This window comes from Colobus angolensis, unplaced genomic scaffold (assembly GCF_000951035.1).
Source record: "Colobus angolensis palliatus isolate OR3802 unplaced genomic scaffold, Cang.pa_1.0 Scaffold920, whole genome shotgun sequence".
NCBI classification, from domain to species: domain Eukaryota; kingdom Metazoa; phylum Chordata; class Mammalia; order Primates; family Cercopithecidae; genus Colobus; species Colobus angolensis.
Genome location: NW_012123155.1, coordinates 127,411 through 154,187, shown reverse-complemented (window position 1 = coordinate 154,187; position 26,777 = coordinate 127,411). Strand labels below are relative to the sequence as shown.

The following is a 26,777-nucleotide window of genomic DNA, read 5'->3' as shown; positions in this document are numbered from 1 at the left end:
AGTAAGATGCAAGAAAACAAAAGCCTGACAATTATATGTATTAGGTAGTGAACATGAAAATATGTAAAATAATGAATTTTTGTGTTTTTAAGTGAAACCAGGAAAAACAATAGATAATAGTAATGGGGAAATGTGGAGTGAGAGGGCGGAATGTGCCTAATAGGTGGCAAAAAAAAAAAAACAATGGTAAGGTCTTTGTTTGTTTTAAAAAAGTAAATATACTGAACAATTTAGTCTCTGCTAGAAAATCCTAGATACATTCTATCCTGCCCCTGCCAAAGATTGTAGACGTAAGTCCAATTACATTAGTAACACAAAAATGTAATATAAACAGATTTAACTCTGCTATTTAAAATAAAAATACCAAAAACCAAGTCTTCTAAGTGCTCTGATTTCTGCTAAAAACATTAACATATCTGGGGGACTCAATGAAAAGCAGCTGATGTTTCAAATGATCAATGTCTCAAATATTTATTGCTTTTACAAATGATTTTCAAGCTGAAGTTAAATCAGAAGAAAACAATAATTTACTACCAGCAGGAAGAGAACCAGAAATATAGGGACTATGGACATATGTAATTTTTTTTTAAATGAAGAACTACATTCAGTTCTAAAGAGTCAAGAAAAGGAGCCAGCACTGAAACATTATTCTGTCACTTTAGTCTGTGCTCTGTTATCACGGCTTTAGACTATATACCAGACAACCTTTGTATGCTACAGATTAGTCACACTGTCTTAAATTATTGCAAGCCAATTGTTGATGCTAACTGCATTAAGCTCCCCGTTGAAGCCCCTTCCCTGCTGCCCAGACATGGTCACTTGATTTGTGACCATCACTTCCAACCTCCAACCCCCAAAGAAGCAATGTGCTAATCTCAGAGGAGGGCAAACTGGATGATAATTTTTCTTCTTCAGGCTAATTTAATCCACCAGCTCTTACACTTCTGTCAGACTTTCAAGTACTAGAAGTTAGAATCAGTTTAGCGCAGGAGGAATGAAAACACTGGGGTATAGACAGGGAAAGTAACTTAGGTCCAGTCATGCTGGTTGCTGGTTTCCTAACAGACATGAAGGAGCCCAAACATATCTTCCACTTCCACTGCAGGCCCTTTTCTTTACTGCTCCATAGATGAGGTCTATAAGAGTAAGGACCAAAGGGACAATCAAATAATTTCATTCTTGTTTCCCATGCTTCCTTTGGCTTATTCTCATTTAGACTAGAAAAGATCCCCCAATACCTCTTCTATTCGAAATATTCTCACTTTGCTGAAATGATTAGTCACCACCAGGAGCCGAAGGGAGGGTAGAGAAGGAAGAGGAAAAGGGAGAAATTACGGCTGTCAGAGAACATACCAAGTTTCTGTGACACACAGCCCTTCGGACAGGGTTCTTCATTTGCTAGCCTCCACATGAAAGAGTCGCCTATGTCTCAGAGGCAGGAAGAGCCAAGGCCCAGATGGCACCCTAACCCCATCATTCCTGTCCCTTCCTGGCAGCTGTTAGGGAGGCCTTACAGCATCAACTCCATTCTCTTGGAGAGCACATGGGCATGCACACACACACACACAACAACCCTATGTAATCTGACTTTATCTGTATTTTTCCTCAGTTAAACACTTCCAGGATGTTCACAAGAAATAAGGTTCTATAACATTTAAGGAATACAGTTACATTACACAGCCTGGGTGAATAAATTAAAAACAGCTGGGAACAGACAAAAATGGCTCTGTGCCTCTACTTTAAAAGGAACTTTAAAAACACTTACATATGTAATTTAACCCAACCCTTCATCCCACAGATAAAGAAACTGGGATCCATAGAGGGTTATCTGCCTAGAAGAGGGTCAGCAGTCCAGACTAGACCTTGAGTGTCTGACACGTGCCATGAGAGAGAGGACTACAGAGGCTGCACATCCCCGAGAAAAGCAAGAAGCGCAGGGACCAGGAGAGTGGGCATGCTGGATGTTCATAGCAATGGCAGAAAGAGGAGTGACAGAGGTAACAGAAGGATTCTACAAAGCATCTGAGGGTAAAGAGAGAAGGAAAAAAAAGAAAAAATACAAACTTCATGACAACTATTCAGTGTAGTGCAATACAGACTGTGTTAAGTGCAGGTTAATAAGGAGCAGTGAAGAAAAGGGGAAAATAATTAAGCTATTTGGACTAGTGACTAGATGTTTGTTATAATTACAATACTTTCTTTCATTTCTCACTTTAGTTGGTGTATATTCTCTTATCATGTGTTTCTTACAGTTTTGTTCTTGAAATTCCCTATCATATACATGTTTGGATGCTTGTTAATGCAGATTTTTGGGCTCTACTTCAGGGTGATTGAATCGGAATCTCTCTGGCTAGGACTCCGATTTCTTAGATCACTAAGAAATCTAAATTTTAAACAAGCTTCCCATTTACACTGACATTTAAGAACTAGTACCATAGTCTGGTGTGGTGGCATGCACCTATAATCCCAGCTACATGGGAGGCTGAGGCAGGAGGATCGCTTGAACTCAGCAGTTCGAGGCTGCAGTGAGCTACGATCGTGCTACTACACTCCACATTCTAGCCACGGTGACCAAGTGAGACTGGACATCCCGTCTATTAAAAAAAAAAGAATGAGTACCACTCATAATAATGTCATCACGGAATTAGACAAACCCTATCTGTCTTCTAGTTCTCCTTATCCCTATTTCTGTGTTAAGGATACTGAGGTAAGAGAAGGTGAGTGCTCTCAAATCACAAAGGCTGCCCAGAGCCTGCCAGGCCTTGCCCCTAGGCCTCCTCTCCCCACCATGAAGGACAGATGGACTGAATTGGGCTAGGTAGCCATTGGTTCAATTTTAAGATTCTATATTTTCAGTTTGCTAAAAGTAAAGGTATGTATTGTTTTGCTAACGAAAAACCCATACCACATTGTCTATCGTGGGTACATACAGTCATGAGCTGCATAATGACGTCTGATCAACAAGGGACCACATGTACAACTGTAGTCTCATAAGATTATAACAGAGCTGCCCTATACAAGTGTACCACTTTTTATCTTTTATACCATATTTTTACTGTACCTTTTCTATGTTTAGATATATTTTGATACACAAATACTTACCATTGTATTAAAATTGCCTAGAGTATTCAGTACAATACCATATAGGCTTGCAGCCTAGGAGCAATGGCCCATACCACATAGCCTAGGTGTGTAGTAGGCTGTCCCAGCCCATCTAGGTTTGTGTAAGTGCACTCTATGACATTCTCTGTGATGCCTTATGACATGTTTTTCAGAATGTATCTCTATCATTAAGTGATACATAACTGTATTTCCTTTAGAATCAAGAAAAAATTAACTTACTAAACACAACCAAACAAAACAAGAAACATAATTATAGACTTAGTAAGCTATACATCATCCCTGCTTCTCTCAATAAAGCAAACGGCAGAGCATCCCAAGTCCCTTCAGACCTCCCCTACCAAGTGCTACAGAAAGCACAGAAACTATCCAGCTTTGCCCACAACCTCAACTCCTTGGTAGGGACAGAAACGTCTGAGGGGCAAGTCAAGTGGCAGGTAACTGGTAGGGAATCGGACTTTTGAAAGATGTGATGTGGCATCAACGTGGACCTGGCTAAATTTCTGGTTAACCTCCAGGCTCTCTGCCTGGCCCCATCCTCCACGTTCTCTCTAGAGTATGGCAAAAAGGAGAGTCCAAAATGAAAGGAGGCAGAGGAAGAGACAATTCAGACTAGAGAACTAAATTCAACTAAGAATACCTGCTTATTTCCCCAGACCACAGAATGCCCTGCAGGGCAAAAAGGAATGAAGATGACAACATCTTTCACATCCAAATGCTGAGGTAATTCTCAGAAATTGTTTCGAGGAGAGAAATGGGAAATAGGACAGTAATCACTACCTTTGAGAACGAAGTTCCTAAATATAATGAGTAGCACTCAACTCCCGATTATCTTTGCACATTGAGGACAAAGGCATTCACAGGAAAGGAAAAATAGTGGACACATCCAGGGACCCGAGGGTGCCAACACCACTCCCATCTCAGTTCCCTGGGAAGCACACGTGGATTACCACAAGTGCTGAATGAAAATTCTAGGGAGTGCCTGCCCATCTTGGTTCAGGTCTGTCTGCTTCGTGACTACAGAAGCCCTTTGACATGTGGAATCACCCACACCCTTCTTCCCTTCCCACTCGCAGCTAATAACAGGACCCTGAGACCCTCATATATAATGCCCCCAAGGCCCATTGATAGTCTCTTGGGAAAAGTATATGTCTTCATGCCGGGAGATGAAACAAAGGAAAGAGCAGAGTATTGCCAGTACTGTGCCCCAGGCAGCATCTTCAATGAGCCCAATTTTATATTAATATATATATATTTGTGTGTGTGTGTGTATAAGCAGACATTAAAAATACTAGTAAGAATTACTCTAAAATGGTCATGCATGGTGGCTTACACCTGTAATCCCAGCAATTTGGGAGGCCAAGGCAGGTAGATCACTTGAGGTCAGGAGTTCAAGATAAGCCTGGCCAATATGGTGAAACCCTATCTCTATTAACAACACAAAAATCAGCTGGGTGTGGCATCTATAATCTCAGCTTCGTAGGAGGCTGAGGCAGGAGAACTGCTTGAACCCAAGAGGCAGAGGTTGCAATGAGCTGAGATCGTGCCACTGTATTCTATCCTGGGTGACACAGCAAGACTCTAAAAAAAAAAAGAAAAAGAAAAAAAAAATCTCTCTAAAATGACAATACTGGTTACTCCCAGTGATCTTAATTCTCTTTACATTTTTCTGAATTTTCCCATTTTTTTATGATAAAAGGTTTCTTATTCTTTTTTTATAATTAGGGGAAAACATTACTTTAAAAAAAATAATGGCTATAATTCATCCAGAGATGAAAGTGGAATGTAACAGATGAGGTCATTTATGTAGTACAATGTTTGAAAGTATATAGAAAAAAAAGAGTGCAGAGACAAAAACTTCACTTCCTCTTCTCTACAGCCCATTGTTGCTACTTACCTGTAGAATTCCCAGGCCTCTGTTTATCTCTTTCTAGGAGTCCCTGTAAGTTATTATACTATTATTTTTTAAGTTCTTAAGTGATACGGTTTGGCTCTGCATCCCCATCCAAATCTCACTTTGAATTGTAATCCCCAGAATCCCCATGCATCAGGGGCAGGACTAGGTGGAGGTAATCGGATCATGGGGGCAGTTTCCTTCATGCTGCTCTCGTGATAGTGAGTGACTTCTCATGAGATCTGATAGTTTTATAAGCATCTGGCATTTCCTCTGTTGGCATTCATTCTCTCTCCTGCTGCCCTGTGAAGAGGTACCTTCTGCCATGATTGTAAGTTTCCTAAGGTGTTCCCAGCCATACAGAACTGTGAGTTAATTAAACCTCTTTATAAACTGCCCAGTCTCAGGGAGTTCTTTATAGCAGCAAGAAAGGACTAATATAGTAAACTGGTACCAGCAGAGTGGTACTGCTATAAATATACCCAAAATGTGGAAGCAACTTTGGAACTGGGAAACAGGCAGAGGTTGGAACAGTTTGGAGGGCTCAGAGGAAGACAGGAAGATGTGGAAAAGTTTAGAACTTCCTAGAGATTATTGAATGGTTTTGACCAACATGCTGATAGTGACATGAGGAATGAAGTCCAGGCTGAGGTGGCCTCAGATGGAGATGAGAAGCTTATTGGGAACTGGAATAGAAAGGTCACTCTTGCTATGTTTTAGTAAAGAGACTGGAGGTATTTTGCCCCTGCCCTAGAGATCTGTGGATCTTTAACCTTGAGAGAGATGATCTGAAATTGGAACTTGTATTTAAAGGGGAAACAGAACATAAAAGATGAGAAAATTTGCAGCCTGATAACGTGATGGAAAACAAAAACCCATTTTCTGGGCAAAAAAATGCAAGATGTCTGCAGAAATTTGCATAAGAAACAAGGACCAGAATGTTAATCACCAAGACAATGGGAAAAATGTCTCCAGGGCATGTCAGAGACCTTCAGGGCAGCCCCTCCCATTACAGGCCCAGAGTGCTAGGAGGAAAAAATGGTTTTGTGGCCACTGCCTATCCAGCTCCAGCCATGGCTAAAATGGGCCAACGTACAGCTCAGGTCATTGCTTCAAAGGGTGCAAGCCCCAAGCCCTTGTGGCTTACATGTGGTATTGGCCATGTGAGTGCACAGGTGTCAAGAATTGAAGTTTGGGAAGCTCCACCTAGATTTCAGAGGATGTATGGAAATGCCTGGATGTCCAGGCAGAGGTTGCTACAGGGGTAGAGCCCTCAGGGAGAACCTCTGATAGGGTAGTGAGGAGCAGAAACCTGGGGTCTGAGCCCCCACACAGAGTACCCACTGGGGCACTGCCTAGTGGAGCTGTGAGAAGAGGGCCACCATCAACCAGACCACAGAATGGTAGCTCCACTGACAGTTTGCACTGTGCACCTTCACAGACACTCAACACCAGTCTGTGAAAGCAGCCAGGAGGGGGGCTGCACCCTGCAAAGTCACAGGGGCAGAGAGCTGCTCAAAGCATGGGAGCTTACCTCTTGCATCAGCATGACCTGGATGTGAGACATGGAGTCAAAGGAGATCATTTTGGAACTTTAAGGTTCAATGACTGCTCTATTAGATTTCAGACTTACATGGGGCCTGTAGCCCCTTTGTTCTGGCCAATTTCTCCCCTGTGGAATGGGTGTATTTACCTAATGCCTATACCCCCATTGTATCTAGGAAGTAAATGACTTGCTTTTGATTTTACAGGCTCACAGGCAGAAGGGACTTGCCTTGTCTCAGATGAGACTTTAGAATTGGACTTTTGGGTTAATGCTAGAATGAGTTAAGACTCTGGGGGACTGTTGAAAGGGCATGATTCTGTTTTGAAATGTGAGGACATGAGATTTGGGAGGGACCAGGTGCAAAATGGTATGGTTTGGCTCTTTGTCCCCACCCAAATCTCACATTGAATTGTAATTCCCATAATCCTCATGTGTCAAGGACAGGACCAGGTGGAGGATAACTGGATCATGGGGGCAGTTTCCCCCATGCTGCTCTCATGATAGTGAATGAGTCTCATGAGATCTGATAGTTTTATAAGCATCTGGCATTTCTCCTTCTTGTACTCATTCTCTCTCCTGCTGCCCTGTGAAGAGGTGCCTTCTGTCATGATTGTAAGTTTCTTGAGGCCTCCTGAATCATGCTGAACTGTGAGTCACTTAAACCTCTTTTCTTTATAATTACCTAGTCTTGGGTATTTAATCATAGCAGCATGAGAATGAACTAGTACATTAAGTTTAAACCACAGCTTTAAACTTCTATACTATCAAAGCTTTTCACTTGAGCTGCCAATAAATGGCAAAATGACTAAATCTAATTTTCATGTTATTTTGTTTTCTTTTCTTTTGATACAGATATTGACAGGTAGTAAACCACTAGCTGAATGAGATAATTATAAAACTATTAACATCTGAATAATTGTGAAGTTAAATATATGATTTTTACATCATGAAAAAGACGAAAATTTTAAGTATCAGTGAGTCTCTTAAAGTTAAAATCAAATTACAGATAAGTAACAAGCAATGGAGAATTTCCTTGTCTAGAATAGTATGTGGGTCTCATACTCAAGATGCTTCAATTACTTCACCGTTCACCACAGAACAGTGTATGATTTCAAGTCCCTCTAGAACAGGAAATATCCCAATCAACCCTAATTATCAGGTGGTAATACAGTCCATAAAGCTTTTTATTTCTTCTTTTTGACATATTTTCACCATATGATTAAACTATACAACATATACAGAACACTAATTTGTTATGTTCTAGCTCCACTTATTTGCCACGATCCGTTTAATGCTTGAGATTATTTCTCACACTGCTCCCATGTTTGAAGGCTGTTGTTCTCTAAAGGATGACATTAGTGAAAGAGATATTATTGTTTACACATGGTAAAAATAAGTTATACAAGACACAAGACTGTCAAAGAGGACTATCTGGCATTTTCTTTGATGTATCTGTCATGAGGTGGAATAAATAACAGATTCAGAATTTGAAGACCAATATTTAAAACATAGCCTCATATTTTGGTAGTTAAAACAATTACACTTGCCCACTTTACTTACTTTTTTCATCTTTGCTTACTTTTTAAAAATGGGAGTTAGATTGATTTGGAGGGTTGAAGGAAGATGGTGGGATACCCTACCCACTGTGCCCCTGACAGGAAAACCAAATTTGACAACTATCTACACACAAAAAACCACCTTCATAAGAAACAAAAATCAGCTGGGCACAGTGGCTCATACCCGTAATCCTAGCACTTTTGAAGGATGAGGCAGGAGAATTGCTAGGGCCAGGGAATTCAAGACCACCCTGGGCAACATGGCAAAACCCCATGTCCACTAAAAATACAAAAATTAGCTGGGCAAGGTGGCATATACCTGTAGCCCCAGCTACTCGGGAGGCTGAGCTGGGAGGATTGCTTGAGCCCAGGAGGTGGAGGTTGCAGTGAGCTGAGATCGCACCACTACACTACAGCCTGGGTGACAGAGTGAGACCCCGTCTCAAAAAAAAACAAAAAAACAAAAAAACACCAAACATCAGGTAAGGACTCTCATGGTATCTGACTTTAACTTCATATCTCTGAGAAGAATAGGAAATAGGAAACAGTCTTGAATTGCCAATGCCATCCCTCTCCTATTCCCCTATAGCAGCTGCATAGCTCAGAGAAATCTGTGTGCTTGAGAGGAGGAGAGTGCAGTAATTATGAGACTTCACATTAAACTCAATGCTTCCCTGTTACAGTAGAAAGCAAAACCAAGTGGAACTCAGGTGATGCCCACACAAGGAGGGAGCATGCAGATCAACCCTAGCCAGAGGGGAATCGCCCATCCCAGTGGTGGTAACTTGAGTTTGGGCAAGCTTCGTTACCGTGGGCTGAAGTGCTGTGGGGCCATAAATAAACTTGAAAGGCAACCTAGACCACAGGGACTGCAAGTCTTAATGCTGAGCTGGGCTTGGAGCAAGTGGACTCAGGGGTGATGCAACCTACTGAGACACTAGCTAGGGCAGCTAAGGGAGTGCTTCTGCCACCCCTCCCCTAACTCTAGGCAACACAACTCCAAAAGAGACCTTTTCCTTCCACTTGAAGAGAGGAGAGGGAAGAGTAAAGAGGATTTTTATTTTGATTCTTGAATACTAGCTCGGCCACAGTAGGATAGAGAACTGATCATGGTTGTGAGGCCCCATTCCAGGCCCTAGCTCCTGGATGACATTTGTAGACACACCCTGGACCAGAAGAGAATCTGTTGCTGCAAAGCGAAGGACCCAGTCCAGGCAAAGCCTATCACCTGATGACTAAAGAGCCCCTGGGCCCTGAATAACCAGAAGGGATACCCAGGTAGTAAGCTGTGGGTCTTGGGTGAGATTCTGAGAGGTGCTGACTTCAGATGAGACACAACACATTTTAAACTCTGATGGCTGTGGTGAGAAACTCCTTCTGCTTGAGGAAATGGAAAAGTAAAGGGAACTTTGTCTTGCACTTTAGGTACTAACTTGGTCACAGTGGGGTAGAGCACAAAGCAAGTTCTTTGCACAAAGCAAGTCCTGAGTCTGGGACTTGGTTCTTAGACAGCATTTCTCGACCTGTCCTGAGCCAAAGGGGAGCCCACTGCCCTGAAGGGTGAATCCCAGTCTGGCAGAATTCACCACAAGTTTACTGAAGTGCCCTTGGGCCTTACGTGAACATCAGCAGTAGTTTGGCAGTACTCCCTATGGGTTTCTGGTGCTTGTGGTCATGGAGTGAGGCTATTCTGCCTGTGGAAAGGGGAGGGAAGAGTGGGAAGGACTGTTTCTCATGGTTCAAGGACTAGCTAAGCCACAGTAGAACAGAATACCAAGTAGACTGCTAAGGTTTTTAACTCCAGCCCCTAGCTCACAGATGGCATCTCTAGACTGGCCCAGGGCCTGGAGGAAATTGCCACCCTGAAGGGAAGAACACAAGCCTGGCTGGCTTTACCAACTGCTGATAGCAGAACCCTAGCGCCTTGAGCAAACATAGGTGTTAGCCAAGTATTGGTTATAGTGGACATTGGGTGAGACTCAGGCCTGTGCTGGCTTCAGGTCTCACCCAGTGCAGTCTTTGTGATGGTGGCCACAGGGGTGATTGTGTCACCTCAGCCCCAGGTGGCTCAGCACAGAGACAGATAGACAGACAGAAAGGAAGAGAGAAAAAGAGGGAGAAAGAGAGACTGACTGACTCCATTTGTTTAAGAGAAAGTAAGGGAAGAGCAGAGTCTGCAAGGTAATACAGAGAAGTATTCTGGATCTTATTTAAGACCACCAAGCCAGTGTGAGTCTATGAGTCTCCAAGAATAACAGAATTACTAGGCTTCAGTCTCCTAATACAGTTATAACTTAGATCACAACACCCAAGTCCTTTTGAATGCCTGGAAAGCCTTTCCAAGAAGGACAGGTAAAAACAAGCCCACGATGTGAAGACTACAATAAATACCTAATTTTTTAATATCCATGCCCAGATACTGATAAACATCAATAAACATGAAGACCATCCAGAAAAACATGGCCTCACCAAACAAACTAAATGAGGCACCAGGGATCAATCCTGGTGGAGAAAGGTATGCAAATTTTTAGACAGACAACGCAAAATAGCTGTGTTGAGGAAATTCAATGAGATTTAAGATAATACAGAGAAGGAATTCAGAATGTTATCAGATAAGCTTAACAAAGAGATTGAAATTAAAAAGAATCAAGAAGAAATTCTGGAGTAGAAAAATGCAACTTACATTCTAAAGATTGAATCAGAGTCTCTTAATAGGAGAATTGATTAAGCAGAAGAATTAGTGGGCTATTTGAAAATACACAGTCAGAGGAGATAAAAGCAAAAAAGAATAATGAAAGAATGAAGCATACATACAAGATCTAGAAAATAGCCTCCAAGGGGCAAATTTAAGAGTTACAGGTCTTAAAGAGGAGGCAGAGAAAGAGAAAGGGGAAGTAAATATATTCAAAGGGATAAAAACAGAGAACTTCCCAAACCTAGAGAAAGATATCAATCTCCAAGTACAAGAAGGTTATAGAAAACCAACCAGATTTAACCCATAGAAGACCACCTCAAGGCATTTAATAATCAAACTCCCAAAAGTCAAGAATAAAGAAAGGAGCCTAAAAGCACCAACAGAAAAGTAACAAATAACATACAATGGAGCTCCAACACACCTAGCAGCAGACTTCTCAGTGCAAACCTTACAGGCCAAGAGACAGTGCCATGACATATTTAAAATGCTGAAGGAAAAAAATTTTACCCTAGAGTAGTGTATCTGGAGAAAATATGCTTCAAATATGAAGGAGAAATAAAGACTCCCAGACAAACAAAAACTGAGGAATTTCAACACCAGACCTGTCCTTGAAGAAATGCTAAAGGGAGCACTTCAATCAGAAAGAAAAGAATGTTCATGAGCAATAAGACATCATCTGAAGGTACAAAACTCACCAGCAAAAATAAGTACACGGAAAAATACAGACTATTATAACACTGTAACTGTGGTATGTAAACTACTGTTAAGTAGAAAGACTAAAAGATTAACCAATCAAAAATAACTACAACAACTTTTCAAGACATAGACAGTACAATAAGATATAAACAGAAACAACAAAGAATTAAAATTAAAAAGTTAATTAAAAAGTGGGGGACAAAGTTAAAGTGTAGAGTTTTTATTAGTTTTCTTTTCGCTTGTTTATGCAAGCCATGTTCAGTTGTTATCAGCTTAAAATAGTGAATTATAAGATAGTTTTTGCAAACTTCATGGTAACCTCAAATCAAAAACCATACAACAGGCACAGAAAAAATAAAAAGCAAGAAATTAAATCATACCACCAGAGGAAATCACCTTGACTAAAAGCAAGACAGGAAGGAAAGAAGGAAGAGAAGACCACAAAACAACCAGGAAACAAGTAACAAAATGGCAGGAATAAATCTTTACTTATCAATAACAACACTGAATATAAGTAAACTCTCCAATAAAAAGATGGAAAAATATATTTTGTGTCAATGGAAACCAAAAAAAAGCAAAGTAGCTAGGCTTATATCAGCTAAAATACATTTAAAGACAAAAACTATACAAAGAGACAAAGAAGGTCATTATATAATGATAAAAGGGTCCATTCAGCAAAATGATATAATGATTATAAATATATGTGCACCCAAAACTGGAGCACCCAGATATGTAAAGAAAATATTATTAAAGAAAGAGATGAACTCCAATAAAATAATAGCTGGAGACTTCAACACCCCACTTTCAGCATTCAACAGATCTTCTAGACAGAAAATAGTCAAAGAAACATCAAACTTAATCTGCACTATGGACCAAATAAACCTAAAAGATACAGAACATTTCATCCAATGGTTGTAGAATACACATTTTTTTTTCAATTTTTAATTTTTTTCTTTTCTTTTTCTTGCCCTATCTTATGGTGCTGAGGAATACATATTCTGCTCAGTACACAGATCATTCTCAATGACAGACCATATGTTACGTCACAAAGTAAGTCTTAAAACACTGAAAACACATTGAAATAACATCATGCATCTTCTCTGACCACAATGGAATAAAACTTTAAATTAATAACAAGAGGAATTTTGAAAACTGTACGAATACATGGAAATTAATAATATACTCCTGAATGACCAGTGGGTCAATGAAGACATTGAGAAGTAAATTGAAAAATTTCTTGAAACAAATGATAATGGAAACACACATATCAAAACCTAGGGAAAACAGCAAAAGCAGTTCTAGGAGGGAAGTTTATACCTGTAAATGCCTACATCAAAACAGAAGAAAAACCTTCAATAAAACAACCTAATGATTCATCTTAAAGAACTAGGAAAGCAAGAGCAAACCAAACTCAAAATCAGTAGAAGAAAAGAAATAGTAAAGATCAGAACAGAGATAAATGAAATTAAATTGGAGAAAACAGTACAAAAGATCAATGAAACAAAATGTTGGTTTTTTTGAAAAGGCAAACAAAATTGACAAATCTTTAGCCAGAATAATTAAGAAAATACAAGAGAATAAATGAATAAAATAAATAAATAAAATCAGAGATGAAAAAGGAGAAATTACAACTGATACTGCAGAAATTCATAGGATCATTAGTGGCTACTATGAGCAGCTATATGCCCATAAATTTGAAAATCTAGAAGAAGTGAATAAATTCATAGACACATACCATGTACCAAAACTGAACCATGAAAAAATCCTGAACAGACCAAATGAGACCGAAGTCATAATAAAAAGTTCCCCAGTAAAGAAAAGCCCAGGATCTGATGGCTTCACTGCCGAATTCTACCAAACATTTGAAGAAGATCTAATACTACTTCTACTCAAACTATTCTGGAAAATAGAGAATGGAATACTTCCAAACTCATTATAGGAGGCCAGAAGTATTACCTTGATACCAAAACTAGACAAACACACATTAAAAAAACTACAAGCCAAATATCTCTAAACAATATTGATTTAGAATCATTAATAAAACACTAACAAACTGAATTCAGTAACACATTAAAAAGATATTTCTTCATGGCCAAGGAGGATTTATCCCAGGGATACAAGGATGATTCAAAATATACAAATAACTCAGTGTGATATATCATATCAACAGAATGAAGGCCAAAAACCACATAAACATTTCAATTGATGGTGGTGCTAAAAATGCATCTGGAAAAATTCAACATCACTTCATGATAAAAACCATTACAAAACTGGATATAGAAGGTACATACCTCAACATATAAAAAGCCATATATGATAGACCCATAGCTAGTGTCATACTGAATGGGGAAAAACTAGAAGCCTTTCCTCTAGGGTCTGAAACATGACAAGGATGCCCACTGCCACTGTTATTCAACATAGTACCAGAAGTCCTAGCTACAGCAATCAGACGAGAGAAAGAAATAAAGGGCATTCGAACTGGAAAGGAACAAATCAAATTATCCTTGCTGGTAGATGATATGATCTTATATTTAGAAAAACTTAAAGACTTCAATGAAAAACTATTAGAATTGACAAACAAATACAGTAAAGTTGCAGGGGACAAAATGAACACACAAAAAATCACTAGGATTTCCATATGCCAACAGGGAACAATTTGAAAAATAAATTAAAAAGTAATCCCAATTATAATAGCTACAGAGTAAAATCACTAAGGATTTACTTAACTGAGGAAATAAAAGATCTCTACAATGAAAACTATAAAACATTGATGCAAGAAATTGAAGAAGACACAAAAAAATGGAAAGATATTCCATGTTCAAGAACTGAAAGAATGAATATTGTTAAAATGTCCACACTACTCAAAGCAATCTACAGATTCAATGCAATAATTATCTAAACAATGACATTCTTCGCAGAAATAGAAAAAAAAATCTTAAAATTTATATGGAACCATAAAATACCCACAAAGGCAAAGCCATCCTGAGTAAAAAGAACAAAACTGGAGGAATCACATTACCTGACTTCAAATTATATTACAAAGCTATAGTAACCAAAACAGCACGGTACTGGCATAAAACCAGACACATAGATCAATGGAATAGAATAGAGAACCCAGAAATAAATCCATACATCTACAGTGAAATCATTTTTTTTACAAAACTGCCAAGAACATATAGTGGGGGAAGGACCGTCTCTTCAATAAATGGGTCTGAGAAAACTGGATATCCATATGCAGAAGAATGAAACTAGATCTGTATCTCTAGCCATATACAAAAATCAAATAAAAATGGATTAAAGACTTAAATCTAAGACCTCAAACTATAAAATTACTGTAAGAAAACATTGGGGAAACTCTCTAGGACATTGAACTGGGCAAAGATTTCTTGAGTAATATCCCACAAACACAGGCAATTAAAGTAAAAATGGACAAATGACATCATATCAAGTTAAAAGTTTCTGTATAGCAAAGGAAACAATCAGCAAAATGAAGAGACAACTCACAGAATGGAACAATATATTTGCACACTACCAATCTGACAAGAAATTAATAACCAGAATATATAAGGAGCTCAAACAACTCTATAGGAAAATATCTAATCATCTGATTACAAAATGGGCAAAAGATATGAATAGACATTTCTCAAAAGAATATACACAATTGGCAAACAAGTTTCTGAAAAGATGCTTAACATCATTGATCATCAGAGAAATGCAAATCAAAACTACAACAGGATATCATCTCACACCTGTTAAAATTACTTTTATCCAAAAGACAGGCTAACAAATGCTGGTAAGGATGTGGAGAAAAGGGAACTCTCATACACTATTGGTGGGAATGTAAATTAGTACTACCAGCATGAAGAAGAGTCTGGAGATTCCTCAATAAACAAAAAATAGAACTACCGGCTAGGAACAGTGGCTTACAGCTGTAATCCTAGCACTTCGGGAGGCCGAGGCAGGTGGATCACTTGAGGTCAGGAGTTCAAGAACTACCACACAATCCAGCAATCCCACTCCTAGGTAGGTACACAAAAGGAAGGAAATCAGTATATCAAAGAGATATCTGCACTCCCATGTTTATTGCAAAACTATTCACAAGAGCCAAGATTTGGAAGCAACCTAAGTGTCCATCAACAGATGAATGAATAAAGAAAATGTGGTACATATACACAACGGACCAACGGACTACTTGTCAGCCATAAAACTCAATGAGATCTTGTCATTTGCAACAACATGGGTGGAACTGGAGGACATTATGTGAGTGAAATAAGCCAGGCACAGAAAGACAAACTGCACATGTTCTCACTTATTTGTGGGATCTAAACATTAAAACAACTGAATTCATGGAGGCAGAGAGTAGAAAGATGGTTACCAAAGGCTAGGAAGCGTAGTGGAGGGATGGGGGAAGTGGGAATGACTAATGAATAAAAAAAAAAAGAAAGAATAAATAAGATCTAATATTTGCTAGCACAACAGGATGACTATAGTAAAAAGTAATTTAGTTGTACATTTAAAAATAACTAAAAGAGGATAAGTGGATTGTTTGTAACACAAAGCATAAATGCTTGAGGTGACAGATAACACATTTGTCCTGATGTGACTGTTATGCATTATATGCCTGTATCAAAATATCTCATGTGACCCATAAATATATATACCTACTATGTCTCCATAAAAATTAAGAATAAATAAAATGGGAATTGCAAGTATGTGAACAAGGCAAGTGTTTGTGAAAACATTGTCATCTACCTGGGGCTCTATGCCCTTAAAAATTCTATCCATACCATTTAGATAGCCTGGAGCAGCTGGTTGGAGCTGGAGTTAATGAGGTAAGGTGTGGGAATAAACAGGAAGGGTTTCCTCCACTCAGGGACCAAGGCTATGTAACATTCCTTCCTTATCTTAGCTGAGTATATTTTCCAAGGAAGACTCTTCTGGAGCATTCTCAGTGGGAGTCAATCCTTAAGTTAGGAGAGAGGCAGAGCTTGGCCAGAGGGCTCAATCTACCAGCAGAACCCTTTGCCATGTTACTACTTTGGTACGCGGTGTACAGAGTGGATGAGTGCCAGTTGAAATGGAACTGGGAACACATACAGGGTGGGAAAGCAATGCTCAGCCAGGGACCTTCTGGGCCTCAGGCTTGATTCAGTGTGTACCAAGGAATGCCAAAGGCAGATCTTGTTCCTACTGTGCCATTCTGACCAAAGAGGCCCTGACCAAAAGGACAACCATCTAGTCTCAAAAGAAAGAGATGGTATCCTCCCGACAATCAGCCTCTAAAACTGCAGCACTACTTCTTGTGGAGGTAAGGAAGGCTGCCACTAAGAATGTACATAAGGGTCTTTAGAGATAGAACAGTGTCTCCCCATCTGCGTTCTGCAAACATTAATCCCATAAAATGCCCTAGAAAAAGTCTCCCTGCTATCAAGTACATTTGGGAAATAATGTTTACTATATTCCTCAACTAGGAGGATCACACTACCCCTTAGGCACATGCAAGGGGCTGACAAGTCATGCCACTTAAAAACATCTAACTTTCTTTAACCAACCTTATTAAAAGAGGTTAACATTATTTAGTGGTTAAGAATAGGGGTTCTGGAGCCAGGCCTTGTACCTCATGTTCCTCTACTTATTAGCTGTGTGAGCTTGGGCACGTTGTGCTCCTGTGGCTCAGTTTCTGCACCTGTAAAATGGAAATAATAATATACCTTCCTCATGGAGGTGTCATGAAAATGAAATGAGCTACTAAGTACAAATCATTGAGAACAGTACCTGGAAAACAGAAAGAACTAAAAAAAAAAAATTAGCTATTATAATTTATATTATTATTATCTGATTATTAATATCTTTTTTTTTTTTTTGAGACAGGGTCTGACGCTGTCATCCAAGCCACAGTGCAGTGGTGCAATCATGGCTTACTGCAGGATTGACCTCCAGGGCTCAAGAAATCCTCCTACTTCAGCCTTCTGATTAGCTGGAGCTATAGGCATATGCCAGCACACCTGTTAATTTTTTAATTTTTTACATAGATGGCATCTCATTATGTTGCCCAGGGTGGATCTGAACTCCTGGGCTCAAGTGATCCTCCTGCTTTGGCCCCTAAAGTGCTGGTATTACAAGTGTGAGCTACTTTGGCCAAATGCTAAGTATAGAAAAATCCCCTCTCTTCCCAATGAGAAGTCAACATACTCTCTGTAGCACAAAAAACACAACTAAGAAATCAGAATTTCTGTCTCCAATATCAGCTTAACCTTCTTGGGTATGTGTTTCCTTATCTATAAAAATAAGATTATTAGACTTATTATTCCTTCTAGCTGCAACAGGCCAGGATTCTAGGAAAAATACATAGTTGCCATTAAAACCAGCAGCTCTTGCCCAGTCCTGGTTCCAACCTGGTTGCTTTTAAGGTTCTACCTTGCAGATATCTTACCCAGATTTAAAGCTGCCATTACAGGACTTCAGGTTAAGAGCTGGTTGTTGCCCAGCAAGATGGGTATGGAAATGGCCTTGTGCCACCTAACCCCAGAGTTCTGAAGCACACCCAGTGAAATAAACTAGCAATGGCAATGATGTCAACAGGCTGCAACTTGCCTGCTCCAGAGGACCAATCTGCACCTCTAATGCCGACTGCCTTGGTTTCTGGCACAAAAGCTTGGGCATCATTCCCATATTCCCTACTGTGGTACTGTGGTCTCCAGTAACCAGAGAGTCCCATCCTATATATTGATTATTTTGCTTATCTGAGTCTTGCCAGCTCTTTCTAAGGGCTGAACTCTTCTTTGAGTTTTTCTCATTTGTACAAAACACCAGGTTGCAGTTGCAATGTGGATACCCATCTGTGCTCAACTTTGTTGACATGTGTTAAATCCAGACCTTATCTGCTGAGTCTAGTACTGCCCCAGCAGAGAAAGGGCTGCTGCTTCTGCCCTGAGTGTGTACTGTACATACCTCTGTGTAACCCAGCTCAGTCTTTTCGATTTCTAGAATGTCACATGGCTGTGTCCATCTGCATTTTAATTGTGCCTTCATCCAGCCATCTGGCCAGGCATCCAGTATTTATTAACTTCTTCCTACATCCAGGCACTATACTAAGTTCTGTTGGCACAATATTGAAAAAAAACAGACATTCCCCCATTCATTCATTCAACACATATTTTAGTAGAGGAAAAAGACAAACAAATAAATGAACAAGATCAAAGAGTAGAAAGTGCTCTGAAGAAAATTAAACAAGGTAAGGAGTTATGGTGATGTGAAGAAGGGGGGTCAGGTTGGGCCTCTCCTCAGAGGGGATACCTGAACTGAGACCTGAACGACAAGAAGCAGCTGGCCATGCAAAGACCGGGTGCAGAGTATTCTCCTAGTAGCAGAGAAAACAGCCAGTCCACAGATCCTACAGCCAGAACCAGCTCATGATAAGGACAGGGAGATAGGGCCAGTGTGCCTGGAGCTGAGTGACAGTGAGAGAGCCAGAGATGAAGTCAGAAAGGGAGGCAGGGCCAAGATGTTCCTCGGCTTATTGGCCAAGATAAGGAGTTTGGATTTTATTTTCATTGCAACAGGATTCCACGGAAGAATTTTAAGCAGGAAGTGACTTGATAAGGAACGATAAGTCCATCCATCTTCTTGTGACCACAGCAAAAACTTAGTATATGCTTAGCAATATGTCAGTGAATCTCAATCAAATCCTACATTTTGTTGGCTTATAATCACATTAGAAATAGTAAGGTACTGTAACAGAGTGGAAGCTATAATTGTGACAAAACCACCAAAAGAGATCCCTGTTGGCCTGAGAGAAATGTTACAGTGTAATTTAAGAAGTTAGAATTTCATATCATGTTGTTTAAAGTAATAAGATAAACTCTTCTTCTGGAGATTCAGCAGTGATAACAGCTCAAGCAGGAGCACCAAGTGAATCCTAAAATGACAGCTTTACAGAAAAAGAAGCACTGCTCACAGTGACTCAGCCAGAAAATAAGAGAATTGGAAATGTAAAGCAAACTTTAACAAGTGTCACTCTGCTATTTTATAGCTGTTGCCAATATAGCTCTTAAAAAATGTGCATGAGAGTGAGTTCCCAATTAAAAAAAATAAATCCTAAACACAGGCAAAATTAGAAGCCCCATTCCTTGCCATTATAATACATGATGAAGTGGGTGGTACAAAGATGAAAAAGCAGAGCATCTTTCTAATCCTGACACACACTTTCCCCATTTTCACTGATCCTTCATCTGGGAGTGAGGACCTGCATAGGGAAGATGATTCCTGGTATGTTCCTTATAAGAATACATCTTTCCAGGGGTGACAGCAGGGACCAAACTAGCTCACAAGATTCTGCCAAGTTTCTCTCTATCTGTGATACTGGGAAAGCATGTGTGTTTCTGACAATAATATTCAGAAAAGGGACTAAAACCACATGAAGTACAATCACCAATAGAAAAGGGCATTGAGTAATTAACATTCAGACCACTCTAAGAGCTCCTCTAATTAAAGGTGCTAAGACCACACTAATGCCACCAATTGCAGGCCAGGCTTCATGCACCTGTGCTTCCATGAGATTGAGATGACATCCTTAAAGGGGGCAAGGCCTCCTGGGTCTCATAGGGAAGAACTATAGATTGGTCTTCCTCTCAAACCTTCCATATTTGGTTTAGATTACTCTTATACCTTTAATTTCTTTAAGACTTGTGTTGAGGCTATTTTGTAATAAAATTACTCTTAAGTTAAATCAGACATGGATGACTGTCCTATTTCCCCCAACATGCCATAAAATCCTTTAAGTCAGTCATTTCTCTTGCTGCTCACTCACCCATGGCATGCAAATTTCAAACAGTACATGAGGGAAGGAGTGAAATAAAAAATTATTGCTTTTCAGCTTCACTCCTCAATGATACAACTGTTAAGTTTCTTGTCTCTCCCTCCATGAACGTTTGTGGGCATATACAAACTTTTGCATTATTCAATCCCATGAGCAGAACTTTATGAAATATAGATATACAGAATTTTAAATCATATCTGGTTTAAGGCAGTATATGAATAAATAACATAAATATAAACTACCGCAAAATAAGGGGAGGCTGTGGACATTCCAAGGAAGATCTAATAACCTGCCTCCACCCACCACTCACACCTGCTCCACCTCCAGGACCTTAGTGGGCATTGTAGTTGGTGGCAGATGGAGTAACCCCGGTGAGTGAGTCCAGTTTGGTCTTTGACCCACTGAGTGTTTCCTGGCCAGCTCATTGCTCCAGATCTCAATTTCCTCTCCTACAAAATGAGAAGATGTTATTTAAGGTCCCTTTGAGACACCAGGATTGGAGTTGACCAACGGACAGCAAAAACAAACAGGCATGCTAAGGCCAAAGACTGTACTCTATGAGTGCCTGAGGCTCAGAAAGGGGAAGAGCATCACAGAGACAATCCATGTAACAGATTTCCAAGAGGAAAAGAATGTAAATAAGACTGGAGTAGTTTTTTTCCTCTCTATTTCTTGAGATATGATTCATAGGAAAATCCACATCTTGTTTTACCATATAACAGAGGTACCAAACAATATACAATGCTCCTGAAGTTTTCTTACGATACATTAAAAACCCAGAAGTAGAAAAAACCCATGTTAATCTCTCAGCAATGTACATTGTATTACCACTAGCACCAGAGGGCTTGTGAGTATTTTCCCATTGTCAAGAGTCACAGATATGTGCAATTACATGTAGTAGTGATAGGGCCACAACTTAAGCCACAAGTTAACATTTAATTCTCATTTGCCACCTCATCTGACAATTAGCTGACTGTGAGGGAGGTGGGGGGGTCTTCCTGCTGGTCCTCTTGCTGGCCAGTCTACATTTGCAGAAATGAGTTAGACTAGAACAAATAAATATCAAGGGCAGTAGGGAAGTGATAAGGGAGAGGGCTAAGGAGAGAGAGGGAAATGGCTCGGAAAGTAGAACACCTTTAAACAGACCAATCCTGTTAAACATCCATTTGGCAATTTGACTTCAGGCTAACAGCAGCAAACCCACTAATAATGATCAAGATTCCTGGGTCTCCTGCAAACTTGGGAGAAGGGAGGTGGCATTCACAAGTGTCTGCCAGATCTTCTGGCCATTTCCCAGAAGGAAGATGGGAGCTGGAGAACAAAGCCTGGCGTTATACAGCTGTGAGTTCTGCCACAACCAGACAATTACCTAGTCAATTCCGAGCCTCTATTTGTTCATTTATTTAAAAAGAGATAGACAAAGGCGGGATGCGGCAGGTTCATGCCAGTAATCCCAGCAGTTTGGAAGGCTGAGGCAGTTGGATTGCCAGAGCTCAGGAGTTCGATACCAACCTGGGCAACACAGTGAAACTCTGTCTCTACTAAAAATATAAAAAATTAGCCAGGTGTGGTGGCATGCACCTGTAGTCCCAGCTACTCGGGAGGCTGAGGAATGAGAATCGCTTAAACCTGGGAGATGGAGGCTGCAGTGAGCCGAGACTGAACCACTTTACTCCAGCCTGGGCAACAGAGCGAGTCTGTGCCTCCAAAAAACAAACAAAAAACATATAGATAAAGCAATACATGCATTATGCTTATTGCTATGATTTGAAACTGGGGAATTCCACGGGCTATCTCCTGTGAAAGAGAGGACCCTTGAAAAATAATTCCAAGTAAAACTGAGAAATCACAGCCTAGAAAAGAAGCCATTGCTCACCTGAAAGGAATTCATATGGCGAAGGGATGAAGGCAGATTGGCATTACTCCTTGATAATATCAACAGCAGCTCCAAGCAGGTTGCAGAGGGCAGGGTTAGCGGGTGGACGCTGATGTCACTTTCCCACAAGCTGACAAGTCTGGAACACACCAACACATTAACTTTCAAAAACGCATTATCATAATTATTTTAAAATTCTGAAATGAAAGAAGAAAATTCAATTGTGAGAAAAAGGCAAAGTACAAAAACTAGAAATAAACTATATTAAAAATTCACAGAGAACATGTCCAAGACATTTTGATGGTGTTGTTGATATAAAGCAGATGGATCAGGCAATTTTTCAGGCCATCATTTCATACTCTGAAGTATGCAGTCACAGGAAATGCTGTCTTAGTTGTGTAGGACCCGCTGGGGAAGGGGTGGCAGAGACTAACGGCTAACACACTGAATGCTCCCTAAATTCTATGCCCTATTCTACATGTAATATCTGGTTTACCTCTTAGAAACCTAAGAGAAGGAACTATTGTCACCCCCATTCTACAGCTATGAAACTGGTTTTCTGAGTTGGATAGGCCCTTATGGAACATTTAGCTCAGTGATTTTCAAACTTTTAAAAAGTGACAGAATCCTTTTGTCAAAAAAAAAATCTTGTAACAGCCCCAACTTACAATACAAATAAAAGTGAAGCTGCTCTGTCTGAAGGGGAAAGGTTGGCAGGAGGCCTCCCTTCATCTTCCAGAGTGGCCCTTGAAGCATCTCTGCTATATCCTGCGGAACCTATTTGAAAATCCTTTCATTTTAGAGATCAGGAAACCAAGGGCTAGAGAAGTAAAAGGATGTGTCTGAGATGAGGCAATGTGTAGAAAGCGATATGGCTGGGTCTAGAATCCTGGCTTCCTGGCTCCTCATCTGGTGCTTACAGTAAAGGGAAACATAAAAAAATAATTATGAGAAAATAAAGTAATAAGAATAGCATGAGTTTTAGGTTTTCAACTTTTCTATTTACTTATTTCCTATCTGATCTGCGACCAAAGTGTCTCTTATCACTAAATTTAAAGATATATGTATATAATATTTATATTTGTTTATATAAATATATATGCATTTTTTGCCACTTCTATAAACTTCTCTCTGAAAAGCGATCTTTAACTAAATCAGTGGTGAATAATGGAAACTTGGAGAGAATCAGTGGTTCGGGGCATGATGGATTTTAAACACTTTACAGAACAAGTCATGGCAAATGGTTTAGATGTTTTATCAATCAGGTTACTTATTATGCTAACAGATTTCTGATGTGGGGTAATGGAGTTCACTCTCCTTTGAAGCACTGGCCAACTAGTTGGACTGGAATAAGACACTGGTCCAGTTTTAGTGTAGAGGAGAAGAGATCACCTCCATTGTTCTTTTAGCTCTTAGTAGGCTCTTCAGCTGGATCTGGGAGCCAAACTGACACCAGGCAGATTAACAAGAGAAAAGTACAAATTTTATTAGTTTTACATGTACACGGGGATCTTTACAAGCAAGTGAAGTCCAAAGAAGTAGCCAAAGCAAGATGCTTTTATACATTTTTAGGCACAGAGTGATAAGTATGAGAAACATAACAGGACAAGGAAAATCTGGCTAGAGGAAGTAAATTTTTCAAGGGAGTCACTGGAGATATATGGTGTGGGGGTGTGTAAAACAGATGGAAGATAAGGTAAATATGTTTATTCAGGTCCATTGCAGCCTCCAATTCCAAGTCTCTGGTGATAAGCGCTGTTTTCTCACTTTGTATCGAGAGGGTGCTCTTCCCAGAGGAATCTTGATTGCTTGCTGCATGCAGGAAAGGACAAACCTTGCCCTTTAATTTTTTTTTTTTTTAGAAAAATCAAAAATTTTAATCTTTATATATAACATGTCAAGACCCCTACTTGTTTGTAAAAAGTTCCCCACCCCCCTCAAAATTTGTAGAGCATAGTAAGTCTTGGCCTAAACTGCCCTGATTTGTAAAATATCTTCCTCTGTGCACTTTTCCCTTCAGCCTGAGGCTCTTTGCTGATCCGTTCACAACAGAAACAGCTTGGCTTTCCTCTGGGAGTACCACCAGCCTGCAAACCTAGAGTGTACTCTCCACCCCTGAGTCACAGAACTTCATTCTCCCCTGCTCTGTAACCCAAGGACCTTATAGCCTCTGAGGCCTAACACCCAAGCTCTTCCTTGCAGAAGAGCTGAGATGCTAAGGAGACCATCTGCAGCATCATAATAAGCCCCTGGGATTTGTTGAGCTCCCACATGGCTTTCTTCAACCACCTGGCCCACTTTCTTCAACCACATTCCACTTTGGAATGCGTGTCTTTAAGGCACCAAGTGATCTTTGAATCCAGTGATCCAAGTTCCTACCTCAGTGGGACCTCCAAAAAAATGATTGACTCTGCTTCTAATGTAATGCCTGCCTTTTACACACCAGTTATGTGTTAGTGACTGCTGGATGCCAGTCCACACCCCTTCAAGCACCTCACAGTCCCAAACGGGGTGCTCCTACAGGTCCCAGCATCCTGTTAGTGGAAGAAAGGCAGCTCCAGAAAGTCTTCATCTAGCTTTCCTGACAGGAAGTAGTTAATCCTCTGGGAAATAGGCTTGCAGTCTTGGGAAGAAAAGAGTTGTTCCTCTTTGGGGATATACAGCAATTTCATTCAGTGTCTCTTCTGTATACAGAAGCTCCTAGCTCAGGAAGGCATCCCGTCCACATAGCCTCATGAAATTCCAATTTCTCCAAAGTTTTCACCTCTAAACAATCAATATACCAATCTGACATATTTTGGGATGGCATGTCCTTCACTCCTTCATAGGCAAAGACACATTTAAGTGTCTTTTCTGTGTTTAAAAAATCATCTTATATTGATTGACTGGCTCTGCTATTCTTTTTGCTTTTACTCATTATATAACATTTTCGACATTTCTCTCGAATGAAAATTAAAACATTGCTGTCTTTTCCGTAATTCAAACTTAGTACTAGTGCAGTGGCTCTAAGCTCACTCTCCACCCACACTCCTTCCTCATGCTCTCCATAATCCACTGTTGACTTACATATACAGTTAACTGGGCCTGGAAGGCAGTTATCCTTGCTGCTGAATTTCTGTTCATCTTGTGAGACCCACTTACGTATCATTTTCTTAGAGATATTGTCCTGCTTCCTTTATAAGAACTTGCCTAATACCATACTTACATCACTTACATACTAGTAAGGCATTTGTAAGTGATATAAGTATGGTATTAGGCAAGTTTTTATAAAGGAAACAAATGCCTTACTAGTATTCTTATTTGGGATATGTCTATGTCTCTAATTCTTTCTAGATCAGACATGAGTGATTTCCTCTAACTTTCTCATCTTATTTGGAAATAAAGATTTAAAAATTGCCTCAATGTTGCTTTTCTGCAGACACAGTCAGGTATTAACCTCTTACTGGCTAAAAGAAATATCTTTTTAATTTTCCCCAACATTTGTTATGTTCAATAAAACAACTTAAGTTTTCAGAATTTATACCCCTGACCCCAACTCCTGCCACCCACAATAGGGTTCACTGAAGCCTATTCTGAATTTTTTTTAAAAGTATGGTGAAAAGGTTTTTGCATTTTCTGAATTGAATCTCTTGCCCTGGATTGTGAATGTTCCTTGGGAACTCATCAGTGAATCTCTAAGACCTATTCCAGGCCCATCATGCTTTGGACCTTCCTGAAATGAGGTAAACACTGTAGCCTGGACCATGGCCTGCCAGGGTAGAAAGCATCTCCAGACAGTCACTTTTTCATCATTTTCCATTCTTCTTTGGGCAGTAACATATTTGCAAGAGAAAGGGAAAATGGTAAATTACGCAAATAAATATTCTGAAGACACAGTTACTTAGTTAATTACGGCTATAACATGGTTGCCTTTAATTTTTACAAAATTACTTCAGTTTTGTAAGCCTAAGGCCTTAGGTTTCTTCTGACTATCACTTATCCTATGGCTAACACATCCAGACACCAGGTCAGGCACTTTAGTTATATTTGCTGTCTCTAATCCTAAAGCAGCCCTGAATGGTATGCATCATTCATCCCATTTTAAAGACAGGAAACCAAAGGTCAGAGAGGTTAAGTGATTGTCCAACATCATGCAATTAGCAAGTAGTGGGACCAGGATTCAGTCAGGTCAGTCTGAATGCAAAGCCTGTGCTATTCACACCACACCACAATGACTGCTGAGGACACTGTATATATTATCCTCTCCAAGCAAACCATAAGTAGGACTTTAATAACTGAATCTGCAAGTGCCTACTTCTTCTGCAAGATAACCCTTTGGCTTGCAAAATATAGTTGAGTATTTTGACATTTTTTTAAGAAGTTATTTGGTGGATCACCTGAGGTCGGTAGTTCGAGACCAGCCTGATCAACATGGAGAAACCCCGTCTCTACTAAAAACACAAAAAATTAGCTGGGTATGGTGGCAGTGTGCACCTGTAATCCCAGCTACTTGGAAGGCTGAGGCAGGAGAATTGCTGGAACCCAGGAGGCAGAGGTTGCGGTGAGCCAAGATTGTGCCATTGCTCTCCAGCCTGGG

The 26,777-nt window shown here is 39.9% G+C and overlaps 1 protein-coding gene across 1 annotated transcript in view; it reads right to left on the bottom strand.

Moving 5' to 3' along the window:
- Nucleotides 1-26,777, bottom strand: part of UBE3D (ubiquitin protein ligase E3D) — a 189,082-nt gene that overhangs the window by 44,147 nt on the left and 118,158 nt on the right. Inside the window, exon 9 of the mRNA XM_011931970.1 lies at nt 22,202-22,340. Coding sequence (XP_011787360.1) covers nt 22,202-22,340 — 139 coding nt within the window. The remainder of the gene's footprint in view (nt 1-22,201; nt 22,341-26,777) is intronic.